The 16,220-nt window shown below is 35.8% G+C and overlaps 1 protein-coding gene across 1 annotated transcript in view; it reads right to left on the reverse strand.

The window, feature by feature from the left end:
- The window catches only part of AOPEP (aminopeptidase O (putative)), a 448,257-nt gene that overhangs the window by 393,358 nt on the left and 38,679 nt on the right, over positions 1 to 16,220 (reverse strand). Inside the window, exon 3 of the mRNA XM_051996910.1 lies at positions 1,678 to 1,831. Within this exon, the coding sequence (XP_051852870.1) occupies positions 1,678 to 1,831 (154 nt within the window). The remainder of the gene's footprint in view (positions 1 to 1,677; positions 1,832 to 16,220) is intronic.

Raw genomic sequence — 16,220 nt, forward strand, 5'->3', positions numbered from 1 at the left:
GTGAAAGAGCTCATACTCAGACTATTACAATTCTCCCTGCCACAAATCTCACCTTCCTCTAGTTCATCCTCCACTCAGCTGTACCTAAAGCATAGGTCTGACCATGTCACAATTTCTCCACACTCCATTTAATGATGGCTTCCTATCACCTTAAGATTCAATTAAAAACCATTCTGTTTGGTATCCAAAGCTCTTCATAACTTGGCTCTGTCATAACCATTGTAACTAATCTTGTTACACTTTTTATCCCTCACAAACATAGTCTTTGATCTAGTGACATTACCCTTTTCAGCTGTTCCTCACATAATATATCTTAGGTAGCTGGGTTAAGTAGTGAGTAGAGTGCTAGACTTAGTTTCAGAAAGGATGTGAGTTCAAATCTAGATACTTTCTCAGATGCTTTCTAGTTCAGTGATGCTGGGTGAAACACTTAACCTGTCTGCCTCAGTTTTCTCAACTGTCAATGAAAATAATAATAGAAACTCTTTCAGGATTGTTGTAAAGATCAAATGAAATAATATCTGTAAAATATTTAGCATAATACCTCATGCATAATGCATCAATGTTCCCTTTCTTCTGCTTCCCCCCTATCTCTTGACTCTGGGCATTTTTCTGGTGATTCTCCAGGCTTCTAATTTTCTCCCTTCTCATATCTGCCTCTTGGCTTCCCTCCTGGCTTTTTTAAAATTGTAGTTAAAGTCCCACCTTCTACACAGTCTTTCACAAAAAGCAGTTTTCCTTATATTGAATATTTCCAACTTGTCCTGCATATACTTTTATACTTCTATTGGAAAGATACTACATATTCATCAATAAGTAAATTTGTGATACAAAATGACATCAGGGAAGGAGGGGATGGTGAAAGAAATTTTCATTATTGTTGCTGTTCAGTTGTTTCAGTTTCAGTCCTACATGACTCTTTGTGACCATAATTGAGATTTTTCTTGGCACAAATACTTGAGTAGTCTGTCATTTTCTTCACCAACTCATACAGATAAGGAAACTAAAGCAGATAGGGTTAAGTGACTTGCCCAATGACACACAGCTAGTAAGGTTAGAGTTAAAATTCAGAAAGAGTCTTAGATGCTCCAATTTTGAAAAATGCTGGCTTACCTCCATAGTTATTTGCTCAGTATTAATCTAGACTTGTAATTTCACTAGTATTGGGAACTCTTAGCTGGAAAGCTCCCTTTACCAAAGCAAATCAGCAAAAATCCAGCAAATTAGAGTCTTAAAGAGATGCCTGGAGCACAAAGAGATTAAGTAACTTCACCAAGTTAGCAGGCATCTGGCAAGACTAGAACACAGTTCTTCCTGACCCTGAAGCTGACTCTCCACTGTGCGTTTCTGTTTCTGTAGGCTCTATATGTGACTCCGTGGAGATATGTGTGTATGGATGTATGAGTATCCTGAGTGTGCTAAAAGGCCTTGTGTGAGTTTAAATTACAAAAGCTCAACCTTGCACTAAGACTTTTGGGCCATACCGTATACATCTATTTCTGCATAAGGAATAAATCTTATTCCCTATTTTTCCAGTAGCATTTTATCCTGTTCTTTTTAAACAAACCTCCATTAGAGTTCCTTCGCTACAATAACTCACATTCATAAAGGCTTAAGAAAAAGAGGTTCTATTATTTTCTCAAGTGTGTATTATTCAGTAAGAACCCAAGCACTAACCTAGAGTCTGCCTCAGAAGATGAAAAAGATGTCACAGTTGATGGTTCATTCAGTGAACAGGGCTCCAGCTTCGCTTCTTTCCAGGATCCAACTGCAATTGTGAAGGTAGATGCTGGCATTGGCATGGTCACATAATAATTCCAGCTCAAATACCCTACAAAAAGTGAACACTGGGTCATACAAACATAAGCAATGATCTTAAAGCTGTATTTCTTTTCCATTAAACATAGCTGAAGAGGTGAATAAGACAAACCAACAAAAATACCCCTATAGAGGTTATTTTATCTCTAAGGATGTTATTTTGGGTTCAGAAATATGGCTTACCAATTTGATGTCAGAGATAAAACCTAAGCTCAAGTCATTTCTTTTTTTTCAAAACTTAATTTAATTTTTAAATCAACAATATTTATTTTCTCCCTCCCACCTCCTTTCATTTCCATTGGGAATAAAAAGAAAACAAAACCTTTCTAAGAAATATGTATAGTCAAGCAAAACTAATTCTTACATTGAGCATAGTCAAAGATGTTTGCCAAATTCTGCATCCCGAGTCTACTACCTTTCTGTCAGGAGTACTTTATCTTGGTTTTCTGAAATCATGATTGATCACTGCACTTATTAAATCTTAAATCTTTCACATTTTTTCACATTTTAAATGTTTTCATTAATGTCTTTTGTTTTGTACATTAGCATGCTTTTTTTCCAGTATCTTCTCCATTGGCCCATCCAGAGAGTCATCACATAATATAACATTTTAAAGATACAAAAAGAAAAAGAGGGAAAATCTGCATAACAGATTTAAAATTGATGCAATGAACAACATGTGCAGACATCTTATCTCTGGAAAGAGGTGAGTTGGATATATCTTCTAGAATCTCTTCTTACAAATTATGTTTCTTTTTTATAATTTTGAAAAATCACTTTTGATTTTTTTGTGTGTGATTATTCTTTCTGTTTAAATTGTTATAGTAACTATGTTTATTTTTTTCTTGGCTCTTCTTACTTTACTTTGCATTAGTTCTAGTATCTCTTTTCATGTTTCTCTGTATTAATCTCATTCATCATTTCTTACAGCACAACCTAATTCCATTAGATTGAGTGTACTATACTTTATTTAGCCATCTACATCTACTTTGCTAAAACAAAAAGTGATGTTATAACTAGTTTGGTGTACATGATGATTTTCTTCTTATGAGTGGCCTCCTTGGCGTACAAGCCCAGGAATGGAATCTTCAGCTCAAAATATTGTACTTTTGCATAATCCTAAATTGCTATGAATGGTTGTACTGATTTACAACTCCACCAAAAATGCCCCAGTTATATTCCCAGAACCCCTCCAAATGCCATATCCTTGGAAATCAAATCATTACTAAAAAAATTTGATTAAAAAAATTTTCCCCATCCAACTGCTTCCTTGTACTGTGAAGATTTTTTTGTTTCATATTTGAGTAAACAATCTAGATGTTATGTATTTAGTAGTTATTGGAACGTGATTTCCTTTTGTCTCTTGTGTTTCATTACAAAAAATCTGACAAGATTTCCACATTAGTCATGCTATGAAAGAAGAATCAGAACAAAAGGGAAACCATGAGAAAGAAAACACAAAAAAAATGAAAATAATATGCTTTGATCTATATTCAGACACCATATTTCTTTGGATATGGACAGCATTTTTCATAACAAGTCTTTTTTAATTTCTTGGATCATTGTACTGCTTAGGAGAGCTAAATCTATCATAATTTGGTCATTGCACAATTTTGCCATTGGTGTGTACACTGTTCTCCTGATTCCATTCAGTTCAAGTCTTTCCATGTTCTACTGGAATCTGCCTGCTCATTTTTATAGCACAATGGTTTTCCATTACATTCATATATCACAACTTGTTCAGAAATTCCCCAATTGATGGCCATCCCCTCTAATTGTTTGCCACCACAAAAAGAGCTGCTATAAATATTTTTGTATATGTGGGTCCTTTCCCCTTTTCTATGATCCCTTTGGGATATAGCCCTAAGAGTGGTATTGATGGATCAAAGGGGATGCACAATTTTATAGTTCCCTGGGCATAGTTCCAAATTGCTCTCCAGAATGGATAGATCCAGAATGGAGTTCCAATCTTCTCACATCTTTTCCAACAATTATCTTTTTTTTCTGTCATATTAGCCAATCTAATAGATATGAATTGTTTTAATTTGCATTTCTCTAATCAATGGGGATTTGGAATATTTTTATATGACTATCAATAGCTTTAATTTCTTCATCTGAAAACTACCTGTTAATATCCACTGACCATTTATCAACTGGAGATGACTTGCAGTTTTTTTTTTAATAAGTTTTTATTGATAGAACCCATGCCAGGGTAATTTTTTACAGCATTATCCCTTGCATTCACTTCCGATTTTTCCCCTCCCTCCCTCCACCCCCTCCCCCAGATGGCAAGCAGTCCTTTACATGTTGAATAGATTACAGTATATCCTAGATACAATATATGTGTGCAGAACTGAACAGTTTTCTTGTTGCACAGGGAGAATTGAATACAGAAGGCATAAATAACCCGGGAAGAAAAACAAAAATGCAAGCAGTTTATGTTCATTTCCCAGTGTTCTTTCTTTGAGTGTAGCTGCTTCTGTCCATCTTTGCTCAATTAAAGCTCTCTTTATCGAAGAGATCCACTTCCATCAGAATACATCCTCAAAGAGTATCGTTGTTGAGGTATATAATGATCTCCTGGTTCTGCTCGTTTCACTTAGCATCAGTTCATGTAAGTCTCGCCAGTCCTCTCTGTATTCATCCTGCTGGTCATTTCTTACAGAACAATAATATTCCATAACATTCATATACCACAATTTACTCAACCATTCTCCAATTGATGGGCATCCATTCATTTTCCAGCTTCTAGCCACTATAAACAGGGCTGCCACAAACATTTTGGCACATACAGGTCCCTTTCCTTTCTTTAATATCTCTTTGGGGTATAAGCCCAGTAGAAACACTGCTTGGTCAAAGGGTATGCACAGTTTGATAACTTTTTGAGCATAGTTCCAAATTGCTCTCCAGAATGGCTGGATGTGTTCACAATTCCACCAACAATGTATCAGTGTCCCAGTTTTCCCACATCCCCTCCAACATTCCATATTATCTTTCCCTGTCATTCTAGCCAATCTGACAGGTGTGTAGTGGTATCTCAGAGTTGTTTTAATTTGCATTTCTCTGATTAATAATGATTTGGAGCATATTTTCATATGTCTATAAATAGTTTCAATTTCTTCATCTGAGAATTGTCTGTTCATATCCTTTGACCATTTATCAATTGGAGAATGGTTTGACTTGCAGTTTTATAAATTTGACCCAATTCTCTGTAAATTTGAAAAATTAAGCCCTTATCAGAAACACTGGTTGTAAAAATTGTTTCTCAGTTTTCTGCTTTCCTTCTAATCTTGATTGCATTGGTTTTGTTCATGCAAAATTGTTTTAATTTAATGCATTCAAAATTATCTATTTTGCATTTCATAATATTCTCTATCTCTTGTTTGGCCATAAATTTTTCCTTTGCCATAGATCTGAAAGGTAAACTATTCCATGCTCTCCTAATTTGCTAATTGTATTATTATTCTTTATGTTTAAATCATATACCCATTTTGAACTTATTTTGGTGAGATATTGGTAAATGCCCAGTTTCTGCCATATTATTTTTTTTGTTTTTTCCCCCCCAGGTTTCCCTGTAGTTTTTGTCAAATAGTGAGCTCTTATCCCAGAAGCTGGAGTGTTTGGGTGTTTGGGTTTGTCAAACAATAGATTACTATAATCACTTATTTATTGTGTCCTCTGTAACTAACTGATTCACCTCTCTTTCTTAGCCAATACCAAATAATTTTGATGGTTGCTGGTATGGCTAAGCCATTTTCCTTTGCATTTTTTACATTAATGCCATTGATATTCTACATCTTTTATCCTTCCAGAAGATAATTTTTGGTAATTTAATTGATATGGCACTGAATAACTAATTTAAATTAGGTACAATTATCATTTTTGTTCTATTAGCTTGGTCTACCAATGAACAATAAATATTTTTTCAGTTGCCTAAATCTGACTTTATTTGTGTGAAAAATATTTTGTAATTGTGTTCTACCTCTCTTCTTTGATTTTTAAAACCCTTTTTTGAGCACCTTGAAGAAGGTCTTTTGGGTTAGAAACTAATTCTTATTCATTTTTGAGACTTCCCATGTAGGTATCTTAACATTGTTGTCTTCTTCTGCATTTGTGTTTTGATCTTCCCTGTCATCATGGTTATCTCTGCTCCAGGCCAGTGGCCTGGTCAGTGCCTTTCTGCACTAGGGCCTCAGGTGCTAGAGGCTTTTCCCTTGCACTGGGGTCTATTCTCACTTGTTGTGCCAGGGGTCCTAGGAATAGAAGTTTGCCTTCTGCACTGGGACTGAAAGCCTTAAACTAGCCTGTTGTTCAACTGGCCTGCTAAACCAGGATTATAGGGCTTCATTTGCTTATCTGTGCTATGGCTAAGAGTCTCCTGCTGACTTGCCCCTGTGCTGGGTTGTGCTCCCCTTTTATTCATTGAGACAGACATTTCCTCAAGTCTTTCTAATTTGTCTAAAGCTGAAAAATTGTTTTTGCTCCACCTTTTGGAAGATTTTGTCACTCCAGGAAACGTTTAGAGATTTGATTGAACATTGTTTCCAAGGGAAACTATGAAGTACTTAGGCAACTTCCATCAATACTCCCCTGAGATTGAATTATTTAAGATATGCAGGGGACAGCTCGGTGGTTCAGTGGATAGAGCAGCAACCCTGAAGTCAGGAGGACCTGAGTTCAAATCTGGCATCAGACACTTAATACTTCCTAGCTATGTTGTATGACTGTGAGCAATTTACTTAACCCCAATTGCCTCAGCAAAAAGAGAGAGAGAGAGAAAGGGACAGACAGAGACAGACAGAAAGGCAGGGGGAGGAGAGAGAGGGGGGGGGGAGAGAAGAAGGGAGAAACAGAGAGAGAGAAAGAGACAGAGAGAGAGAGAGAGAGAGAGAGAGAGAGAGAGAGAGAAAGGGAAGGAAGGAGAGAGGGAGGGAGGGAGGGGTATTTCATTTTGAGTATTTTTTAAAGGTATTCCTCTATTTCTTCTATTCTCAATTTTGTTAGCTTATAACTTTAGTTTGTAGTTCCTGAACTTGTTACTATATAACTGTTTAAAATATTATTATGTTTATTACATGATTAATTATATGGTCAAGTTTCAGATAGTGCTAAGAAATATTCTTTAGCCGTTCCATTTGGAACATGCCTTAAGTCCTTTAGCTCTGGTTTCTACAGTTATTTCTTAAGTACTACATTTACCCCTTCATCATTCTATTAGACTTAATTCTTTCAGAAGCTGAAAGAAAAACATTGAAATCTCCTCTTGATATCATGTTATTATGAACTCTTGTAGCACACTTAATATTTCCTTTATGAATTTAGATGCTAAGGAATTTGAAGAATTTGAGTGTGCTATTGGTTGGCTGTCTATGGTGTCTTTCAGTATAATCTAGTTTTCTTGTTTATCCCTTTTTAAGTTTTTGAAAACTTTGTTTTATTTCATATAAAATGATTGCAAGTTCAGATTTTTTTATTATTGATTTGATGCATAGTAATTGTTTTTGAGACCTTCATTTTTTATTCTTTATATGATTTTTTTAAAAAAAATGCACTTCTTATAAACAATGGACTGTTGAATTTTGTTTTTTTATCCAATCTGCCCCTCTATCATTTTATTGGATTATTGAATCTATTCATATATAAAGTTGTGAGAATTAGGTTTTAGTAAGATAAATAGCCATGCTTCTGCTAGCATTCATTTTGGTCCAATCATTTTAGAAAAAAGTTTGGAAGTAACTAAAGCAATCTGTGGTGTTCTTTTTCTTCTTTAAAATATAATGGTTCTCTCTGGGAGAAGGTTTCTCAGGGAGGTTTTCTGGAGGCAGCCCAGTTAGTTGAGGCCTATCTCTCTGCTTGGTTCCAAGAGCTCTTGTAGATTGTCCTTTGCTTCTGCTTCTGCTTTCTTCAGCCTCCAGCCAGCCAACTGGAAAATGGAATGAATCTCTCTTGCCTCGTAAAGAGGGCTTCTGACTCTCAATCTCCCAGAGTGCTCCTCTCCGACCCCAGTCAATGTTCCGAAATAAAACTCCTCACTCAGATAAGGCTTCTGGCTGAACTCACTTGATGCTCTCCTCTCAATCTAAATTCAGCTGAACTCTCCCGGAGAGCCTCTGTCTATTTCTTATATATGAGAGAGTGGAATTGTGGGATATCTCCCAGCGTGATCTCTGGCCCTAAGAGCTTCAAGGGAGGTGTGAATTTGGATATCTCATACTAAACCCTGAAATCTCCCAAACGTGTGAATTCCAATGAGAAAAGGTGTGAACATAAGCATTGTATCAATTAGTTCTACTTAGTACCTTGTTTCAGGTTTTGTCCCAAAACATCTCCTTGTAAGATCAGATCAATAATCTATCAACTCTAATGAGTTAGCAGTTTGTAAAGATTCCAACATCTCCCGCTTTCTTTTGTTTTAGAAGATAGGGTGGTCATGACCTCCCTGACTTCTCAAGGAGGTGAGAACCCCCCAAAAAAGGTGATCATTCCTTCCCTGACTGCTCAAAAAAAGGAGTGAAAACACCATAAAAAGAAGGTGGTCACACCCTCCCTGACATCTCAGGAAGGGAGATGAAAACACCAAAGGAAATAGGAAGTCAAATCAGATCAGCGGGTTTCTGAAGGGGCTCACTTGAAACAGGTACACATAAATCCATCAATAAAGGCCAGAACTTTGAAACAGATATACATGATATATATAAATCCATCAATATGAGAGGCATTACATGTAATTTACATAAGCACATAGCAATATAACACAGGCTAATAGTAACGTAACAAATAACATGAATCAACCTGAGAATTTACACATGTCCATAAGTCCTAAAAATAGTCCAAAAGGAATCCATTGTCCATTAGTTCATGTGCCAGGAATCCAATAGTTCCTGTAAGCTCTGAAGTACTGCAAAAGTTTCATCAACAATTTTTCATCTCAAGGAATCCAATGATTCTTGCTGGTTTTTCAAGAACTAAAACAGTCTCATCTTGTGTTAGGAAATCCAATGATTCCTGAAGATTTTTAAAAGTTCTTTTACCAGTCTCATTGTCAGCCATGCTCTTTCAGTGTCAGATGTTTCTTAAATCTCCTTTGTTTTGAAGTTTTTCTCTTTTTCTGTTTCATCTCAGGGAATCCAATGATTGTTGCTGGTTTTTCAGGAACTGAAAGCTGAAGATTTCAAAGTTCTTTTAACAGTCTCATTGTCAGCCATGCTCTTTCAGTGTCAGATGTTTCTTAAATCTTCTCCTTTGTTTTGAGGTTTTTCTCTTTTTCTGTTTCTCTCTGATGGACAAGGCGAATACAGCTCATTGGCACCCATCTGATTCCTTCTCCACCTGTGGAAATACAAGCAAACCCTCTTCCCCAAGCAGTTAACCTATCTAATTCCCTCCTATTTACCACTTTTGGGATTTCTCCTCATCATCTGGTAATTACATTGGAGCTGTTTGCAATGGACACTGCCTTGTTGGGTTAAAATAATCTATATTCTCCCCAACTGTAATCCTGATTGCTTTTCTGTTGGTTGATGACATCAGAGTCCTGAACTTCTAAAGTCTCTCTGGATATAACCTCAGCTGCTATCATGCCCCACCTATCTTTTGATTGATACCTTGAGCCTAGGCCCTGCCTCTCATTTCTCTGGGTCAATCTACATTCAGAGGCCCAATGATAGCCTCAGTTGCATTTTGGACATGGGGTTTTGGGTTTTCTCTCACCCTGTCTTCTCACTCTATCTCTGTATCTACATTGGGCTCTCACATGTCCAACTTTTCCACACTGAAAACATCTATGAGTTTCCCTAGAAGTCCCTTGCCAAGAGGGACCCTGTCTTTCTATGTTCATCATAGGTTGGGTATAATAAGCATTTGTGCCCACTGTGGCACAGCATCTAATGATCTCCTCTAAAGGAGCATCTTTATCTAGTTCCCATATAATTCTTTTGCAAACCTCATTGGCATTTTCCTTAGCCAGATATCTGGTCATTATTTCTATGGCAGCATTATCTCCAATGGTTCTTATTACAGCTGTTTGCAAACATCCCGCAAAATCTGCAAAAGGTTCATTGGGACCTTGCTCTATTTTTATGAAAGCTTTACTTCCATCTTTCTATCAGGGAGAGAATTCCAAGCTTTTATTGCAGCCTTAGAAATTTGCTCATATACTGTTATGGGATAATAAATCTGTTCTGAACTCTTTGCATACTGACCTTGACCAGCTAGTTGGTCAAAAGTTATTTGTCCAATAGCTCCTGTTTGCCTATTGCATTGGGCTTGAATCCTACATAATTCATGAAATTCCGAAAGCCACAACAAATTTTGTCCCAATTCTAGATATGTTCTAGCTATGGATTTCCAGTCATTCAGGGTTAAGATTTCATAAGGCAAATTATCTAGTAACATCTTCACATACGAGGATGTAGCCCCATAAAGAGTGCAATCCTTTTTCAAATCTTTAATTTTTTCCAAATTAAAAGGAATATATTTTCTCTCTTTTTTACCTGAAGAGTCAAGCTTTTCAATCACAGGATATGCATTTATAAAATCAGATATATCTTCTCCTTCATTTTTTGCCTTAATTAATGGCTTTTCTAATATTGTCATATTCTATTTCACAGGAGATGCCTCAATAGGTGGTTCTGATTGCAATACTTCCTCTTCCCCTCTTACTTCTTCCTCCACCCATGAAGGGTTAATTGAGGGGGGAGGGTCATGAGATGTAGAATGATCTAATTCCTCCTGCTGTGAAGTATCACACTCAGAATTGTACTTAACTCCATTGTTATCTGATTATTGCTCCTTTTCACCTAGTATAGTTGGCAATTCCCCTTGCTGCTGTTTCTTCTTTTTCCTTATTTTAATACTTATAAAATTTCCTAAAGTGTATTAAATTATATGTATTAAGTATGTCTTTGGAAATTGAGTTAGGTCCATTTTTATTATAGAATTGACAAAGATCCTCTCCTACTAATTGCCACTCATCTAGATCCAATTCCTTTTCCAGAGAGAAACAAGGACATATGTTCTTTACAGTTTCTAAAATTTCAGTGATCTGCTGCAAAATTATAATCAAACCTTGGCTTTCCATAACTTTGACAATGCTCTCTAAACATTTTCCTTGAACAGAAACAGAAGGCTGTTTTCTAAATATCTGTTCCATCTTAGCTGAAATTCTACTTTAACTCTTTTAACAAAATTTCTTTGTTGTGCTCACCCTAATTTCTGGGTTGAGGAGACTTTTCCACTGGATCAGGATCACAGGCTTTTCCACTGGAATCAGGATTGGAGCTTGTCCACTGAAATCTACTGAGGGGCCTGTCTGTCCCATGTTCAGGGTGCCAAAATGTGGTGATTTTTTTCTTTTAAAATAATGTAATACTTCTCTCTGGGAGAAGGTTTCTCAGGGAGTTTTCTGGAGGCAGCCTTAGTTGCAGTTGAAAGTAATAATCATCTCAAAACTCAGCCAGGTGATAAAATGCAAATGTTTATTTTCTCCTTCCAAAATAGCTAGGTTAGTTGAGGCCTATCTCTCTGCTTGGTTCCAAGAGCTCTTGCAGATTGTCCTTTGCTTCTGCTTCTGCTTTCTTCAGCCTCCAGCCAGCCAACTGGAAAAATGGAATGGATCTCTCTTGCTTTCAAGAGAGGGCTTCTGGCTCTCAATCTCCCAGAGTGCTCCTCTCCGACCCCAGTCAATGTTCCGAAATAAAACTCCTCACTCAAAGAGGGTTCTGGCTGAACTCACTTGATGCTCCCCTCTCAATCTAAAATCAGCTGAACTCTCCCAGAGAGCCTCTGTCTGTTTCTTATATATGAGAGAGTAGGATTGTGGGATATCTCCCAGCGTGCTCTCTGGCCCTAAGAGCTTCAAGGGAGGTGTGAATTCGGAATCTCATACTAAACCCTGAAATCTCCCAAAGGTGTGAACTCCAATGAGTAAAGGTGTGAACACAAGCACTGTATCAATTAGTTCTACTTAGTACCTTGTTTCAGGTTCTGGCCCAAAACATCTCCTTGTAAGATCAGATCAATAATCTATCAACTCTAATGAGTTAGCAGTTTGTAAAGATTCCAACATCAATCCATTCTATTTCACACAAAGATATGATTCACTAGGCATATATCTTAAGAAGGGTAAAGACAGAAAGATCAAAAAATTTGTAGTAGTACTTTTGTGGTAGCAAATTCCTAGAAATAAAGTTAATGGCTTTAGGGAACAAACTGTGGTATACAACAAATATAAAAAAAACAGAAAAGCATGGAAAGACATATATTAATTTATAGTGAAGTGAGAACAACCAGGAAAGCACAATATATGGTTCTAACAATGTTTAAAAAAAAAAAAAAGTGAAAGTCAGTGCCAATAATAGTGACCTAGCATGGCCCTAGGGAAAAGGAGAAAATGTATCTTTCTTAGCTTCAGTGATGAGGTGGTGAATACAGGTGTGGAATATTTCACAGGTTATAAGACAGAGGCTCAAACACATGATTCATAGGCTATATGTGGCCTACAAAACGCCTGTGTGTAGCCTAAACCAGATTAAAATGTAATATTTGACAAATTCAATAAAAATACAAAAAAATAATATTAATGTATGGTTTCTATGTCAATACATGGCCCATAGTGATCTCTATGTATAGTTTGGTGGCCTCCATTTCTATCTGAATTTGATACAACTGTTATGATAATAACAATTATGACAATAACAATAGCTAACATTTATATAGAACTTACTTTGTTCCAAGCACTGTGCTAAACATGTTACAATTATTGTCTCATTTGATTTTTACCAACAAGTCTAGAAAGGTAGCTGTTATTATTGTTCCCATTTTACAGTTGAGGAAACCAAGGCAAACAGAGATTAAATGACTTGCCCCTGAGTCACACTACTAATAAAGGCATATTTGAACTCAGATCTGACTCTAGATCTGATAGTTTATCCAACGCACCACCTAGCTAGCTGTCCCATAAGATGTGGTCCAATGATTTGGTTTTGATGAAGTACTTTTTATGTTCTTTATTTTAAAAAATCTTTATCACAAGATATGAATTTCTATTAAAGAAGGGAAAGATATTCAGAAATGAATGTGTTATAAAAACAAAAAAATCAATAAATAAAGTTTTTAAAAGTTCTTTGAATTTAATTGAATCTATAACTCTGCTTCTCACTACAAATACAGAAAACTGAGTATTAATTTCACTTGCCTTAAATAAGAAGTACAGATAACATCTTTGCCATTACTCTCTCTTTGTTGCTTGTGCTAATTTTCTGAAAGCAGAGGCAAGAGTATAGAAGACATGGTTGCCATGTGTTTATTGAAGCCTGGCCTGAGTAGGCCCAAGATTAGGGTTCTGAAGTTATATATCATTAGTACTATATAAAGTGATCCACTGAAAATAGAAATGACAGAATAGTTGGAAAAATTCACAGTCACACCTAAAATCACACTAATAAAGTATGTGTAACTGAGCCGGTTACTCTGGATGTAATTTAGAATTAAAAAAAAAAAAAATGTAACTAAGCTGTTCAGACTCTGACCAAAGATCCTATTAGTAGGCATACCCTCCAAGTAAGTCAAGGACCAAAACAAACTTCCCTTCTACACCAAAATCTCATAAATTCTTCTGGTCCCAAAGAACAGAAACAAAGTGGGTAAATGGCTTGATGAAACTATGTTATATTAATGTAATATAATAGGCAATATTATTGTGCATTAAGAAATGAAAATTATGAATAACAGAAACTCACAGGACAACCAATGGATTGATTGAGGATGAAATAAGCTTCCCTGAAAGCATTCACAGTACACCCTTCATTTTATGAATGGTTCATAACTATACCATACATTGACTCAAGCAACAGAAATGAAAGATCACAAAAAGTAGTGAAATCAGAGTAAATGAAAAACCAAAGACAATGAAATATACTACTCTCCTCATGATAGAAGGAAGGGTGGCAAAGTAGACAGAGGAAAATTCTGCATTCCTTGTTAGATACAGTCACACTGGAGCATATTTTTTAAAATTGTTTTCCTTGGTCACAGAGATGGGCCCTAACTGGGGGTGGGCTTGCAGGTAGGGTGAGAAGATTCCTCCAAAAGATTGTGATGTAGACTATACATGTGGGCTATGCATATATGCGCGCGCGCACACACACACGCATAAATAAAGTGTATTTTTTTAAAATAAAATGAAGGGTGTACTGTGAATACTTTCAGGGAAAATATGCCATTTGGACTCTGTTTTAAATAGTTTTAAATAAGTCATCCTTAATAAAACTGAACAAAGTGTATTTCTTTAGTTTTCCCTCTTTACTTGTTCTAGATTCTGGCCACACTACCTATAAAGTAAGAGGAATACATTATATTTAAAATAAACTTGGTATTTCTACTCTCTCAAGGCCAGTAGCTCATCATCTTATTGAATCATTTTAGTTACACCAGGGCTTATTAGAAAAACCAGCAGAGTGTTAGCATGACAGAGGAGAGCCCCAAAGGAAATCACACCCCCTAACTTGTCAGGCTTGGGCAGTCATCCAACTTACTCTCCTTTCTAAGCCACCTACCTTGAAGTCTGCTCCCCTGACCTCCTTAAAAATAGATCATAATAAAAAAAGATCATAATTTCCTAAGGTTTTTAAGTTATTTTCTTAAATTGGAACATCTTTAGAAAAATAAAATGCAGTTAGGCTTAAATTTTTATTATTATAAGAAAAAATCATATTATATGTTTGTCAAGTCAAATAAAGCAGATTCTATAAAATGTAAATGGGTATTTTAATACCTGAAACAGGAGTATAATTTACCTTAAAGAAGATTCTATTTTTTCCACAAAGATAAGAATCTGAAACGGGTAATTTTTTTCAAATGGCAAAAGACAATATTATATTCTGTAGTGTAAAAAAGACAAGAGCCCTATGGAAAAATCATACAATCACTTTAACATTTGTCCACTAAGAGTTTTAAAATAAAGACTTATTAATAATTAGATAATTTTATTTTATATAGACACAGAAAAAAACTATTAGGTGACCAAAAAAGAAGGTACAGAAGTCAGTTCATATTCAGTAGAGAAATTTTCATCCTAACACACAATATATTTTCTTATTTAGTTTTTAAAACAGTATCTTTTTAATACATCAAAGTTATAATTCAAACTACTAAAATGCATCTATGATAGCTTCAATTTGGAATCTAAGCTTCATATATTATTTCCAAGGAAGATCACAATTGATCCATGAACTCTCATTCTATGTGACTCATTCATTTCCAAACGAAAGTTAGTCACAAGGAGTCGATGCAAGGTGCCACAGCACTTCCTGAACTTCTCCTAGGAACACTTGTTATTCCTCATTTTGAATATGAACAGCCTCTCATTTTTATTTATATATTTCTTTGATGACATCTATCTTTTGTCTCTAAATCCTAATGATAACTGTCCTCTGTGCTTGAAATGCATTCTCTCCTTAGTTTCAACTTTCACAATCTCTAGTCTCCTTCAAGATTCAGATAAAACACTATTTCGACATGAGACCTTTCCTGATCTACCTAGCTGTTTTGCCTTCCCTCTGGGAAATAATTAACATGATCTATTTTATATATAGTCTCCCCTTTACTCCCCTTTAAGCTCCTTGGAGTCAGGTTACGTTTCTTCTTTGATTTTATCTCCAGTACCTAGCACTTCTGTTAGGCACATAATAGGCATTTAATAAATAATTGTTAATTGACAGAATGATTAATGTTATTTACCCCAAATATTTTCAAATCTCTCTCCCTCTCTTCCTCCCTTCTTCCTTCCCTTTCTCTTTCTGTCTCTGTCTCTCCACATATGTATATATGAGTGAATGTGAGTGTGAGTGTGAGGGTGTATATGTGTGTGGTTCAACTAGCTCACATCAATCATATTTCATTCCATTGTCCTCTGCATGATACACATTTTAAATTCAACAAATACTGTAGAATTCCATGACTCACTGCTATATAACACCATGAAATATTGGGATCAGAAAGACAGGTCATAGGACACTAGATTTTGAGCTAAAAGGTACCTCAGAGGTCATCCAGTCCAAACCTATCATTTTGCAGATAAAAAAAAACTGAAGCCCTCAAAGGTTATGACTCTCTTAGAGTCACAAAACAATATAATTAGTATGGTTTCCAGGAAAAGTTTGAGATCACTAGAAGAGCTTTGTGATTTACTGAAGGCAGTGTGATCCATTCACTTCTTCCAATTTAATTTTGAGTTCAACTTAGGCTGTCCATCTACTTGTAAGTCATAATCTGGGCAATAAACACTTGTCATTCACTTGGTTTTTTAAGTGTGAATAATAAGAACAAATTCTGTTAGGTGTTAGGTGCCCAGAAACTTCTAATGTTCTTGGACTTGATAAAATCAGCATAGCACTATCTGCAAA

The sequence above is a fragment of the Antechinus flavipes genome, chromosome 1 (genome assembly GCF_016432865.1).
Source record: "Antechinus flavipes isolate AdamAnt ecotype Samford, QLD, Australia chromosome 1, AdamAnt_v2, whole genome shotgun sequence".
Classification (NCBI taxonomy): Eukaryota; Metazoa; Chordata; class Mammalia; order Dasyuromorphia; family Dasyuridae; genus Antechinus; species Antechinus flavipes.